General features: G+C 51.9%; 1 protein-coding gene across 1 annotated transcript; it reads right to left on the minus strand.

Moving 5' to 3' along the window:
* Positions 1-2,395: 2,395 nt before the first annotated feature.
* RS1 (retinoschisin 1) lies at positions 2,396-9,082 on the minus strand. Its single transcript, XM_010131587.1, has 5 exons — positions 9,062-9,082; positions 8,645-8,750; positions 4,028-4,169; positions 3,688-3,883; positions 2,396-2,548 (listed from the first exon to the last, which is right to left on the minus strand). The coding sequence occupies exons 1-5, from the start codon at positions 9,080-9,082 to the stop codon at positions 2,396-2,398; spliced, it is 618 nt and encodes a 205-aa protein (XP_010129889.1).
* Positions 9,083-13,767: the final 4,685 nt, after the last annotated feature.

Genomic DNA, 13,767 nt, shown 5'->3' on the forward strand with positions numbered 1-13,767 from the left:
AGCAGAAACCGTTTAGACATCACAGAGGAAAGCCAGAAGTAGGTCCCTTCCCCATGCGAGCTGGAGAGGTGAACAGCAGGCGAAGGACAGGGCGAGGGAAGGAACGAACAAACAGTGAAATGTACTCTGTGCCAGCCAGTTCCACCGCAGTTATCGCTCACATTTTAATCTGGAAAAAGGGTCCAGTGATTTCTTTGAAGCTGGGAGGCTGGAGGAATGATAGCACAGGTCCCTTCTGCCTAGACAGTCTCTTCTCCTTTCAAGATTTTATTATATCCTACATGTAGAATCAGTCGTGTATCGAAGACACGTACCTCAGGGTGGTGCCTTGGCGTATAATGGCGTGTGGTCCATCCATTCAGGCTGTGGGTTAAGTTCACAAGCCCTTGCCTCAGGGTGCATTTCCAAAACCAGACAACTTGTAAAATCCTGGACTGTGCGTGGGAGCTCAGAGGCCAGTCACAGGCAAGGCGGTTACCATCAAGCTTAACTGGCTTGGGATGCTAAAAATACTCATTGTCTGGTGCCTAGTCCATCCTTTCACGCCTCCAACCCCAGCCCGCTACTCCTCGGTCATGCCACAGAACATCAGTACCAAGCCTCGTCCCCACTAGTCACCGTCTGCCAGGATATGGAGCAGAGCTAGCCATGGTGCTTTTGAGGAAGGGAGAGCAGTGTGATGGTAACTGCGTCCAGGGTCTGGAAACGCTTCGGCTTTTGGGGAAGCACATGTTGGTGTTGCTAGCCCAAGAGCTATGATGGCTGGTGGAGAGCCCTTGTCTCTGTTATTTCACGTGCAGCGCCTCCAGAGTGGCTGTTACGCTGTGCTGGTCCCACAGCTCTGCTGCAGGGAGGATTTGCCTCGAGCTCCGGCGGACCTTCTCAGCAGACCTTGCCTGGTCTGGTAATCATTTGAGAACTGCACAGGTTCACTGGTTTCTTCTTAAGAAAATATGTCCCTAGACCCGTTTGTGGATAGGCAAAACTAATTTGGGAAGTCGGGGGGAATGAAGGGAATGATGGTGGCATAACAACAATCGTCTCAGGAAATGGGGATTGGTCTTTCTTCGTACTGTTTGTGTAGTGGAGCAGAAGCTTCCAGACTCGCCAAAACGGCGTAGTTTCCTGACAGCTCTGTTTGTCTCTATATCCAGGAAAAAAGAAGGCAGAAGCATCTGCCCTTAAGAATGAATAGAATGTGACGAACTGTACCGTTGTCCAAAGGCTTTTCTCATGTGTTTGGTCACATCTTATTTGGTTTTAGTCGTGTCTCAACTCCTGCTCAACACAGTGAGTGTTCGCCTCTGTGCCTGTAGGAATAGGAAGGTGCCGTGAGAGGCGGGTGGTCTGCCTCAGTGCCATGGTCCTCGTGCCTCTCTTCGCCGAGACAGGGCAGTTGCTGATGCCATGGCTCTTTCAGATGGATGTGTGGATTGTTAAAAAAAATAGGAAAAAGGCCTCCAGTGCCTGTCAGGTTTGTGCCACAGATGTGTGGGAAGTCAAACACCTCAGAGCCCCCCGCAACCCTCCCACATGGAATTTGTGGTTGCTGCAGTTCTCACCTGGAGCATGCTGAGCATCAGCTCCCAGGCAGAGGCAGGGACATGAGCCCCAGAACCTGAGCAGGGAGGGAGATGGGTGCATCATCAGAGCCTCCATGCGCCCCAAATCCCTCAGGTGCTCAGCACCTGCTGGGGATCAGGCAGGATCCAGGATCACCTGCTGGAGATCAAAGCAGTTAATGAGAGCAAGTCCCTGTTCCTGTGCCCAAACACCAACAGGGAGCAAAGCACCTGGACTCCCTAGGATGTTTCAGTGCAAAACCAGAGAGGGTTCAGGCAAAGGTGGACAAGGCATCAATGCTTGTCTCAAAAACAGCCACAGCAGCTCAGGCTAGAGGAGACCTGATACAAGGGGATGTGAGATGATTTGAAAGGCAGGGCAGGGCCTCTCCTTCTGCAGACAGGCCAGGTCTGGGCCCAACTGTGTCTTAGGAGTGGCAGAGACCAGCAGGAGGAGCACGGAGAAAAGCAGGGTGAGATGTCTACCACATCACGAAAGCCCTCCCTTGACTCCCGTCTGCATTTGCTTTGGCCTCCACAGCACACTGCGATGATCATTCCCAAACATAACACCCAGGGCCAGAAGCACCACATCTGTGGGATCAAAGCCACGGCCGTGAACCCTCCCACTTTCCCCCGATGTGTGCCCCATGAACACCCATCAGCTTCACAGCAGGGTTCAGCTTTATCACCAGGCACGGTCTGAAACAACATTTTATTCCCTTTGCAGGCTGGGCGTTTACACCACAGGAACACGGCCGTGACCGGCGGTGGTGGCGAGGCGGGGCAGCTGCACGGGTGGGCACGCTCACATCCACCCCCGGAGGCGGCGCTCAGCCGCACTTGCCTAGGCATTCGAGGAGCTCCATGCGGATGGCGATGCGCACGTGCCAGCCCAGTGGGATGAGGCGGATGTAGCGGGCCACGATGGGCGGCCGCAGCAGGTTCTGCACCGAGGACGAGCGGTCCGAGTTGCCATAGAACACCTGGGAGGAGAGGTGTGGGTGGGTGGTTAGAGGGCTGGAAATCCTGCCCCGTGAGTTTGGGGTGCCTGTGCAGAGCAGAGGAGGAGGAGGAAGCGTCTCTGTGTCTTCCACCCCCAAAATAAAATACTTTAAAAATAGCCAGATGCGGACAATTTTTGTCGCGCTGACTGGGTTTTCTGAGTAAGTCACTTTCTCCCCATTGTTCCTGCACTTATCCTGGTTAGGCTAGACCTAATCTCACCCCATTCTCTTTCATTTGCCTTCCTGCAGCAAGGCACCATGTGTTCCAAGTGAGCGTGGATGATCTTAGCTATTTGCAGTTTGTGAGCTGGGCTCCCAGACGTGCTGATATAGCCCAAAAAAGTGATTTGAGGGCCCTGTCCCCACTGCTTGGCCATGCTTCCGTGTCTCCTATGGCCACGACCTGCTTTTCAGGGAAAGTTCAGCATCTCCCCAGGGCTGCGGGAACTGGTACTCAGCCACCAGAGCCTCCCGTGCTGGAATGGGAGGATGAGCCCCGCCAAATGGACACTGAGGATGCCTGGGAAGGCAGCAGCTGTGGCATCCCTCATCCCAGCTGGGCTGCTCAGGGACCACAGGTGCCATTGTAAGGTCTCCCCAGTGCAATTTTCACTTCAAACCAAACACTAAGCAGTGCAGCATGAGAACATTTCATTGGGTTGTGACTTAACTGGTTGCAGATTTTGTCTCAGGGGTTTTTCTGCATCATCATCATGCACTAGCCCTGGACTTACTGCCGGAGAAGGAGCCCCGTTTTTCCGTGCCCAGGCATGGCTGAGGTTGTGTGGCTGCAGCTGAGAAAGGGGTTTTATCGTGGAGGTGATGCCCCCTCTGCAATGCCAGATGATGCCTCTGAGCTTCATCCAGACTCCACTATCATCATTAGAAAACATTAAAAAATTACTTCTTCTTTCTGCGGCTGGTCAGCGTAGCGCTCACTCTCACCACGGGAGGGATGCCCCCACGCTGTCCTGCCCCCAGACATGGGGTGAGCATCTGGTCCCATCCACCTGGCTGCTCCCACAGGATCCCCCTCTCGGGGCACCTCCCAACCTTAGGCATTCATGTCACCAAACACACACCCCTCCACCAGTGGCCAAAGCGCAAAGTCCACCAACCCGGTTGTTCCCAGTTTGGTCCTTGTAGTAAACCCAGTTGAGGTTTTCATCGGTGCGGTATTGCATGCTGTACTTGGTCATCCACTCATCGGCGTCACAGCGCCCTTGCGTGAGGATTCCTGAGATCACCTTCACCTCCTTCAGGTCAATCTGCAGCCACTGCCCATTGTCCTGGTACTTGGAGAGCCATGCACACCTGTGGGGACACCATCGGCTCTGCTATGTCCTCCACCGCTGCCCTCTCCCAGGAGGACCCTCACGTGCCCTATCTACCAGGGGTCCCCAACCCTCCACCCCTGCCCACCCACAGGGCTCCCCAGGGAGGTGTTTCTGGACTCACCCGAAGCCTTGGCCGTTGAGGCGGGCCTTGTTGGCTGTCCAGGAGGAGTACCAGCCTGTGTACTGCTCCGGGTTGGAGCAGCTTATCTGGTCAGGGGTGACAGCGCCAGACTCAAAGCCCAGGGGCTTGTGGTAGGGGCACTCTGCAGAGTAAGGGAAAAATTAAGGAACACGAGTGGGTTGGTTTCCTGCGCGTGTGTGCACACTTGTTGCCGCCGTCCCCTCTGCTTTCGCTGCTCCCTCTCCTCCCTGGCCAGGATGCTGGGGATGCTCTTAAACCCCCCAACAACCCCTGCAGTATTTGCTGCCCGGGGGCCATGGGATCCTCATTTCTAACTCTTCTCTTGTGTGAATTTCTAACTCCTCTCTCTCTCAGACTTACTAAACCTGTGCTGCCTGCAGCATTTTAGGGGCAAGGTTTTGTTCAGATATTGCAATCCAAAAGTGCTTCTTGCAAGCATGGGGAGGCAGATCCAGACTGGATCCATCGACCTCAATCCAGCCGCCAGGCTGTCAGCTTTGGCCTGGTCTGTGAGAATGCCTGGCATGACTTTTATCGCTGGGCTTTGTCTCCACCTGCTTCTCCATTCACTGTCTTATGGCCATGCCCACACGGCAAAATTGCTGAGCCTGTTCTGATCATCCCTCCACAAACACCCTCACATCTGCATTTTCTTCTCAGGGAACTGTCTTGGTTTCTGGAGATGGTCTTGTTTTGTAGAAAAAAACCTGTGGGTGCTCTGGTACCAGTGAGGTGTAATGCCGAAGGATAGGGGATCTCCAGCTGAGTTTTTGCCTTCAGATCTCCAGGCTACCAAACCCTATCCCACAGCTGTCTTCTAGGTAAGTTCAGCAAGTTCAGCAAGACTCTTGCTGGCTGCAAAACCACTAGGGGCAGAAATATTCATCATTAAAACTTTCCATAGTGGGTCACCACAGAGTGCTCTGGACAGCAAGCCTTTGGTGATGCCGCCATGCAGAGTGCCCGCGTGCTACCTGGACCTATCACGGAGTTTTTTTGTTATGTTCATTTTTCTTGCAATTGGGTTATCGCTATATATCTATCCAGATAAAGAAGGCACCCACAAGCAATACACTGGGCAAACAGCTACATCGTGGGCAGCATTTTCCAGCTTTGCCACCTGTGGAGCCGATGTGGTGCTCCCAGGGGTAACTCTCACTTTTTCCAGTTTGTCAGAGTTCAGTTCCTGGGTTTCAGCAATAAAGAAGCAAGCGGTAGGATGTTTCCTTGCCTTCGCCATGCCTGACCAACAAGCGTGGTGCTTCATGTTAAAGATGACCGACACACGGGGACCGTTAGCAGGTGCCCAGTGCCTGGCACGACTGCAGCCTGCCTGGCGCAATGCCTCAGCACGGCAGCCCAATCCCCTGGGCAAACAGCTACATCGTGGGCAGCATTTTCCAGCTTTGCCACCTGTGGAGCCGATGTGGTGCTCCCAGGGGTAACTCTCACTTTTTCCAGTTTGTCAGAGTTCAGTTCCTGGGTTTCAGCAATAAAGAAGCAAGCGGTAGGATGTTTCCTTGCCTTCGCCATGCCTGACCAACAAGCGTGGTGCTTCATGTTAAAGATGACCGACACACGGGGACCGTTAGCAAGTGCCCCGTGCCTGGCACGACTGCAGCCTGCCTGGCGCAATGCCTCAGCACGGCAGCAACACGGTCAATGTCTCATTAGCAAGCTCCACTAGGTCGATATCATATGCATCAATATCTCATTAACATATCTTGCTCAGTCAGTACCTCATTAACATGTTTTTCCCCATGAAAACACACAGTCACCATCCTGCCTTCCTCCAGGCACGGAAACATTCTGCTTTTCCACCACGTTAAAACCCTCGCTCTCCTTGTGCGAGGTGGGGCCGGGCTGGGGTGGACCCACATGTTTACTATTCGGCAGGCTCATCTCAAACACAACGTAACTTTACTTTTAGCAACACTAATCGGCAGACCACACAGCCATAATGCAATTAGCAGGTCACCTTCTGGTGTGTCTGGCTGCACCACGCGCAGGGACCCACGAAGCAGATGCCTGGTGCTCATCCAGCCAAACCAGCTAAGCCATTTATTGCCATTACCACTGACCTGGAGAAAACCTGCAGCAGTTGCGAGGCTCGCTGGTCCCCTCTGGCCATGCCAGAGACAGTTCTGCAATGCCTCAGTATGTCTGCTCAGCAAACTGTCCCCAGGCAGTGGATGCCAGGCCACACCACCACAGCTGGGCTAGGCTGGGCGAGGAGAGGTGCAAAGCCCCAGTGCCCGGGGAGAGAGGCAGCTGGGAGACACGGTGACAACACCCGTTATTCAGGAGAACAGCCTTCATTAGTCAGGGAAGATGCCTCATTACTCAGCTTCATAATCCTAACGTGTGAGAGTGCCCCTCACAGCTAGCCCGTCCAGGAAGCCTAGAGCCACTCCTCTCACACGTGTGCTCCTCAGCCAGGGATGGATCAGCCAAACCTGCCCTGCCTCCCTTCATTCTCTTCCCTTTCAAGGGGCAACGGTTTTAATCAGAAAGAAGGTAGGTTTAGATCAAACTTAGGAACGAAATTTTTTACGATGCGGATGCTGAGGCACTGGAACAGGTTGCCCAGAGAAGTTGTGGATGCCCCATCACTGGAAGTGTTCAAAGGGCAGGCTGAATGGGGCTTTGAGAAACCTGATCTACTAAAAGATGCCTTTGCCCATAGCAATGGGGTTGGACTTCAAAGGTCCCCGCGTGCGAGCGTGCAGATGCTGCTCCTTGCACGTGATGTCACGGCTGCAGGGAGCAGGGGGATTCTCCAGCATGACCTGCAGTGTAGTAACAACTACACCGGTAACCACCAATAGTCCAAAATATGCAACTCCATACAAAGGAATACAGTTACAGGCAGAGGATGTGCAGGTGCAGAGGGGCGTCTTCCAAACGGAGAGACTGAGACAAGGATACGAGGACTGCAGGGACCTGCCCATTACGGGTGAGCTTCGTGATGATGTTGCATCAAAAAAGAGTTGTGGTGGCCAGCCCTTTGAAAGGGAGCGGTGAGCTGAAGCAAGGCTGTGCCAGCTCAGACTGATGCTTAGGGTAGTGCATATGGGTTTCTTTCGTAAGAAACAGGAAGGGAACCTCACAGCAAGAGATACAAAGCATCATTTCTGGAGCTCCTGTAAGTGATTCTTCCACATCACAGGGGCTGTCTCCAGCAAATGCCGCCTTCCTCTTCACACCCGCCCCAGCAGGCAGCCCTGTGCAGATACAAGCTGCAGAAAGTGAAGGGACAATCTGAGAAGCCATGACCCTTTACTGAGGATGTCTGGGGCCACTCTGCTCCAGGCACGAGACACTACCCATGCACAGCAGGTGAATCCTCTCCTTGTGGTTCTTCTGGGCAGGGAAGGAGCCTGTGGGCAGTGCTCAAGCTGGATGAGCTCCAGGTGGGCCTGGCCTCCACAGCAGCTAGGTGCCCAGAGGGAGAGCTTGGCGGAAGAAGGTGGTCCGACAAGGATGATTGGAAAACCTCTGCAACTGTCAGCTCCCTCATGCTGCAGAAGGGAAATATTCAGGTCCACCACAAGCGTGGGACAGAAATGCCTGGGGTTTTTCCCTTCTCATTTCTGTTTGTGTCTGCCTGGAGGCTCTGCCAAAGGTGTCATATTTTGATGTCAATACACATTTTTATTTGCTCCTAACCCATCCTGGCTTGTACTCAGAGCTCTCCCAGGGTAACTCGTTTAATGTCCTCCTGCTTCAGGGCAGACGCTGAGCACTGGGTGACTGTTTCCCTATGCATCTCCCCCGGGTAACCCAGGGGCAGCAGAACATGCCTCAAGGTGTTGCACAGACTCTTGCAGGAGCTGGGAAGAGGTGGTTCTAGAGGACAGGAATCCGGTGCCGCTTTCTGCACCCAGTTCGAAAGGGGGTGAACAACTCTGAATATCTGTGTGATGGAGGCCTGAAAAGTGCAGTTTCAGTGAGGCACGTGAGCTAAACCTGAGGATCAGCTGGGCACTGATAAAGCCTTGCTGGAGTAACACATCAGGGAAAAAGTGGCAGTTGCAGAGAATAAAGAGGAAGGAGCTTGATCAGAAACCTATAAAACATGATCTGTAAGGAACGGCTAAAGGAGCTGGGCAGGGGCAGCCCAGAGAAAACGCAAAGGAACCATGCAAAGAAAGAATAAATTGTTTTTCTTGACCCCTGGAGAGAGGAGAAGATGTCAGAGGCTAAACCGCAGCAAGGGAGGATGAGCCTAGGTGGAGCGAAAGGTTTCCTACAGCAAATCCTGCACATGGTAGTAGCTACCCCAGCCAGTTTCTGGGAGCTTCAGTGCCAAGGGCTGTAGGGGCAGAGCTGGCAAGCACCCAATGGCACTGGCCAGCATGGGCCACCCTGGGTGACCTTCAGAGGCCCAGGCATGGTCCCTGCTGCTGCTGCCCCTTTGCCAGATGGTGCAGGATCGCCCTGTACCTCTCACCTATGCAGCTCCTCCAGCCTCATCAGCAGCTGGGTTTGGAACAAGGACCTCCATAACATGCCACCTCTACAACGCAGCATGCAACAGGGGAAGCTGCTGCTGATCACCAGGCACAACTGGCTAAAAGCACACCGGTCCCTTACCCGGCATGCACTCTAAACTGTTAGTCCTGCTGGACCACACCGAGTTAGGACCTCCTTGGCAATCGCATTTGCAAGCCTTGCTGTGCCACAGCTCCAGTCTCTCGTCCTAAAGGGAAGGCAGAAAAATCAGTGAAAAATCGACATAGTTACTGACACTAGTGACATGAGATTAAATGTGAGTCCTGAAGCTTAGGCAGACACTCAAACCCACCCAGGCTGCGGCACCTAGTCTGAGCCTCTCTTTGAGCCAGCCCAGCATGAAAAGTAGGATGCCTCCCCCTTGGATTCAGAGGACAGAACATGTGCCTGAGCTTGGAGGCCCAGGTGCCACCCCTCCTTCTGCCCCAAAGCAGTGGAGCGGGGCAGTGCCAGACCCCTAGCGTTTACCCCACAGCCAAACCAGCCAGAGAGACTTACCTCTCCTGCAGAGAGGGCCATCACACCTGGGGCAGCAGGCATGGAGGGGAGAAGAGAAAGATCAGAAACAAAGATGCTGCAGGAAAACATCAGGAAACACAGCGAACATTTACTCCTGATCTGAGGACAAATAAATTGAGGGAGGAATATACCAAGATTACCCAAGCTGATTGCCAGGGGAAAGCAAGAAGATGTGGGCAGGAACAGGGCACTGTGTGAGCCCACGTTGGTGCTACTCCCCCATTGTGTTTTCTTTTTGATGACTTTGGCATTTCCTCTTTCAGAACAGATGTGCCTGAAACATCCTGAGGAAAAACCCATGCTAGCCCCCTCGGCCTCTGCTCCACAGCTAATTTTGCCCCTATCCCTTTTTGCCATCCTCCTGGCCCACAGTTCCCTTTTCCCATCTTGCTCTTAAAATGTGTGAGCTGATGAACCCCAAGGGTTAAATCCCAGCCTGGTGTCACTGCAAATCCTCAGTGCCTTCAGAGGAGATGGAACACCCTGCAAGGTGTCTGGCCTGAGATCACTCCCTCTGGATGGGATGGAGGAAAATGAAATGTAAATACATCTTTCCAGTCCATCTTACATACAAGCCTCCCTTTTTTTTCTTGCGGAAAACAGGTTGTTGTGGCTGTAGAGGAAGAGATGCTATTTTTCTATCATCTGACCTGTTTTATCTCCTGCCTGTCACCGAGCAGTGGCTGTTTTATGAGACCTTTCCTTCCTAAAAGGGCTCTCCTGCTTCGAAGTGAAGTCCAAAGCAGGCTATGTTAATAGCGCTTGGATTGGCAGAATAGACATAAACAATTGTCACAGACAATTATGAAAATAAAATGACTTAAAAAAATAGTCCCATGACTGCTGCTAACTCATCAACGCAAGTAAATGTGAAGCATCGTGTTTTCAAAGCCAGTAGGGAATCTGCAAGCCACTAAGGACCAAGCTATCGAGCAGGTAAACACTTGTGCACAGAAGCCATGAGAAACCTGCCACCTCCAAACAGGTTTTGTGAATACGAAAAGGGGATTGTTTCAGCAAATGAACTAGACTCCGAATTATTCACTGAAATCGGGTTATGATTTGTTCATTCGTACACTGTCGCTTTGCTGAGGCTCGGAAGTTCCAGCTAATGCTGGGAATGTACTTCTTGCATTTCTGTGGCAAAAGAAAGACTCACGAGCAGTGCGCAATTACCGTCAGCTGAGATACAAACTATGTACAAAGCTCTTTTTATTACTGAAACGCAGCTCCTCCCTGGGTGTGATGCTGGGCCTGAAAGTATCAAGAGTCTGAAAGACCCCACCAAAGAACAAAATGATAAAGAAATGAAAAAAACCCAACAAGCCAACATGTTCTTTAACTAGAGATGGTCTCTTTTGCTTCAGCATCCCAGGACAGCATCTCTGGCATCAGGAACTTACAGCATTAACCCAAGGCATCAGCCCTGGCAGAAGTAAATGTCGGTCTACAGTAAGAGTTGTTTTCTAGTCAGGCCCAAAACAGAGGCAGGAGGCACTCAGACTTCATCAAGCTCAGCAAGAAAATGTGGGTGCACGTCTCCAGATCCGGCCTCTTGGAAAGCACAGGTGGGGAATCACGTACAACACCACGCTCCTCCTTTCCCAGAACAGATGTTACCCAGTCGAGCCCCGTGACTCCTTCGGGCAACAAGAAAACCAAGGGAAAGGTGCAAGCCTGAGGCCACGTAGGGTGTTACCACCTCCACACTGTGCCACATGGGGCAAAGCAGGTTGCCTTAAACGAGCGTGAAGGTGGTTTAAGTTAACGCTGCTCGTCACCAGACCAATACAATATACACCAAGACATCATCAACTTATCAAAACTCGCTGCCTTTGCTCCTAAAAGCAATGCAGCACATCTTCTGCCCACCTGATGTTCTGTTTGATGCTGAGGCTGGAACGACACTGGCATGAGGGTCACGGGAGCCAGGCCAACAGACACTTCTCCTGCCTCTCCAGCCCATGCCACAGCGGCCCTTCCCAGTCGGACAGGCGCCCTGCTCTGGGAGCACCAGTTACAACAGGTAGCACTCTCCACCATGTGTCCCCGCTGAACAGCAGGTCTGAGCCCGTGCGCCTGCAGCCTCAGCTCCTCCGGTCTGCAGGCATTCGAGTTTCATTTAGAGCACAACGACCCATTTCCTGGCGTGCTCTCTTTATTTTCACCTTTGGAAAACTGATTTTTGTGGAAAACTTTTAGCGGGTTGTTTTGTGTTTAGGTCCTGGTGGTTAGGTGTACTTCTGCCTGGCAACGAGCTAACAAGTAGAGCCATGCAGAGGTGAAAGCAAAGATGCCTGCACCTCTCTGCCTGAATACTCGCCTTGGCTCCCCTGAAGCACCCAAGGTGCTGCAGTAGGACTTCAGGGGCTGCAGAGAAAACCCGGCAAACAAAGTACCAAATGAATATTCTTTGTATAGGAATAAAATATTTCTCTTCTCTCTTACCCTCCATACCAGCAGCCCACTTACATGAGTGTCAGGTATGTTTGCCCAGACTGAGGAAGACTGTACTGTGGTACAGCCTAACCTTGTGCAACGTGTGCCTGTGGTGGGGAAAGGGAACGTGAATTACTGGGTTGAGGGAGGGGTGTTGCTTTGGGTCTGTGCTGAACCCTTCAGCAGGCCTCCTGAGTCCCTGTCTGGGTATTTGAGAGCCAAGATCAAAATCTGGCATGTCATCGACACATAGCGCTGGAAATCCAAAGGCTGTGAGTGAAACAGCAGGAAAGAAAAAATTCAGGTGAGTGGGTGTATGACAGCACCAGCTCAACTATCAGGAATAAATCCTCCTACCTGGGTTGCCCCAGTGTTGTTCGGGTGGCTACACCCAGCCAGTGGTGCCTGCTCCTGAGCTGTAAGAGAGGCTTTTAGGGGTTTCAGGCTCCTCTATCAAGAGACATCACCGCAAATCGAACGTGAGTGTGGATTTCAAGCACAAAGGCCCTTTTTAAATGTAATGTGTTATTGGATCAGCCCTGTGACACACAGCAGTGCAAAGGCATTTGCAGGGCAGGGGCACCGATGTGCCACCCCTCCGGCAGCCCGCTGGGGCCATCACCACCTGGCTTTCTGGTTTAAGCCTCTCAGGTAGGAGGTCAGCTTCGCCTTTTTGAGCTAGAAGAGGTTAACTGCTGAGAGCTCACTCCCATGAGCAGCTCAGCCATCCAACCACCAGAAGCCACAGCCTGTGAGGACACAGAGGAGTGCCAGGCTTGGCTGGGGGTAATCACAGCAGCAGATGGGCCAAATGTCCTGCCTGGGCAGTGCAGCCTGATAACCTCCGGCATCGGCAGAGGGAAGGAAAGGAAAAGATGTCCTTGCCTGCAGTGGGCCAGAAAAAGTGGTAATTGATATATTGGTGTGTTTATGGCTGTGACAGGCCCTGTCCTACAAAGGAAATGAAGAGGAAAGCTGGCTGCCAATAGTCTAAAAATGTGATGGGCAGCATGCTTTTATAGTGAGCGTGTTTGCCTTCAAGGAAGGTTACAAAGATAATTGGTAATTGTAGGTCAGACAGAACGAATTGCTGCAATTCAGGGGAGAGTCATAAGTCCTGCAAGGCTGCCGGGGGCTGTTGTTTTAAAAGCAGAGGGTTGAAAAAAAAAAACCAAACCAAACCAAACAAAATGAAAGAGCCCCATTTACAGCCCCCACAGTGCCCCAGGACATTCAGCAAACCATCGGTTAAGTGAAATAAATTATTTTGTGTGCATGTTTGTGAGTGGCAGGGAGATCAGGCATGCGCCTTTCCTGTTCCTCCATCCCACCCTGCAGCATGGCATGTCCAATGCACCACCGCGCACAAATGCCGCCCCGAGGTGCAGGATTTGGGGACTGGGGCTTGGGCAAGCACCAAGGGACGATTTTGTGCTCTCCTGGTGGAACTGGGCTGGAGCACAAGCCCTGGGATGGACCCACTTGGCGCTTGCTGCTGGGTGGGTTGGAGGGGAGAGATACCCCAGGGCCTGGCCCGGGTTTGGGGGAGAAGAACTGGCAGAGGTAGTCCTGGGGTGCTGGGATGGGGAGGACACAGGTGTCCCAAGGTGGAAGTTGGATAAAACAGCAGCCACAACTTGGCTCTAGCTGGGGAAAGGAAGGGGCAAGCATTTGCAAGCAGGTTTATGAGCTGGCATTTTAATGAGAGAAACAGGTAACTGCATGTCTTGGAAAATTTGTGGTCATTAAGAACTTGGTTAAACGAGACAAAGAAAGCAGGAGGATAAGTGTGGGCAGAAGTAACAACAACAAAGACTGAACACATTTGAATAAGGTGAGCTCTGAGAGATTATATTGAATATCCTGACCATAGAGCCACAACAGCAAGCCATCTTTTTTTAGAGGGGCTGCAATTAAATGACAGATGGACAAGCATGAAAAAGTGTGTTATAAAATAAAAGGGAGAAACAAAATGAAACACAGAATAAATGTCAGTCACTTGATTTACTGGAATAAGTTCACATAAACCTGGTCATGGCGGCAAAGTATGTGGAAAATGTTAACGACTTTGTTTATGCATTGACTTTACAATCTAGGTGGCCTAGAAGCTTCAGCTGGAAAATGGTTAATTTTGCCTCTCCTCTCTGCAAGCAACATCTCAATTTAACAGAGATCAAAATTATTTTCTATTCTCTTCTTCCAGTGGACAGCAGTTCCTCTGTGATGCAGCGCTTCCCCAGCATGGT

This window comes from Buceros rhinoceros, unplaced genomic scaffold, assembly GCF_000710305.1.
Source record: "Buceros rhinoceros silvestris isolate BGI_N320 unplaced genomic scaffold, ASM71030v1 scaffold19412, whole genome shotgun sequence".
In the NCBI taxonomy this organism is placed as follows: Eukaryota; Metazoa; Chordata; class Aves; order Bucerotiformes; family Bucerotidae; genus Buceros; species Buceros rhinoceros.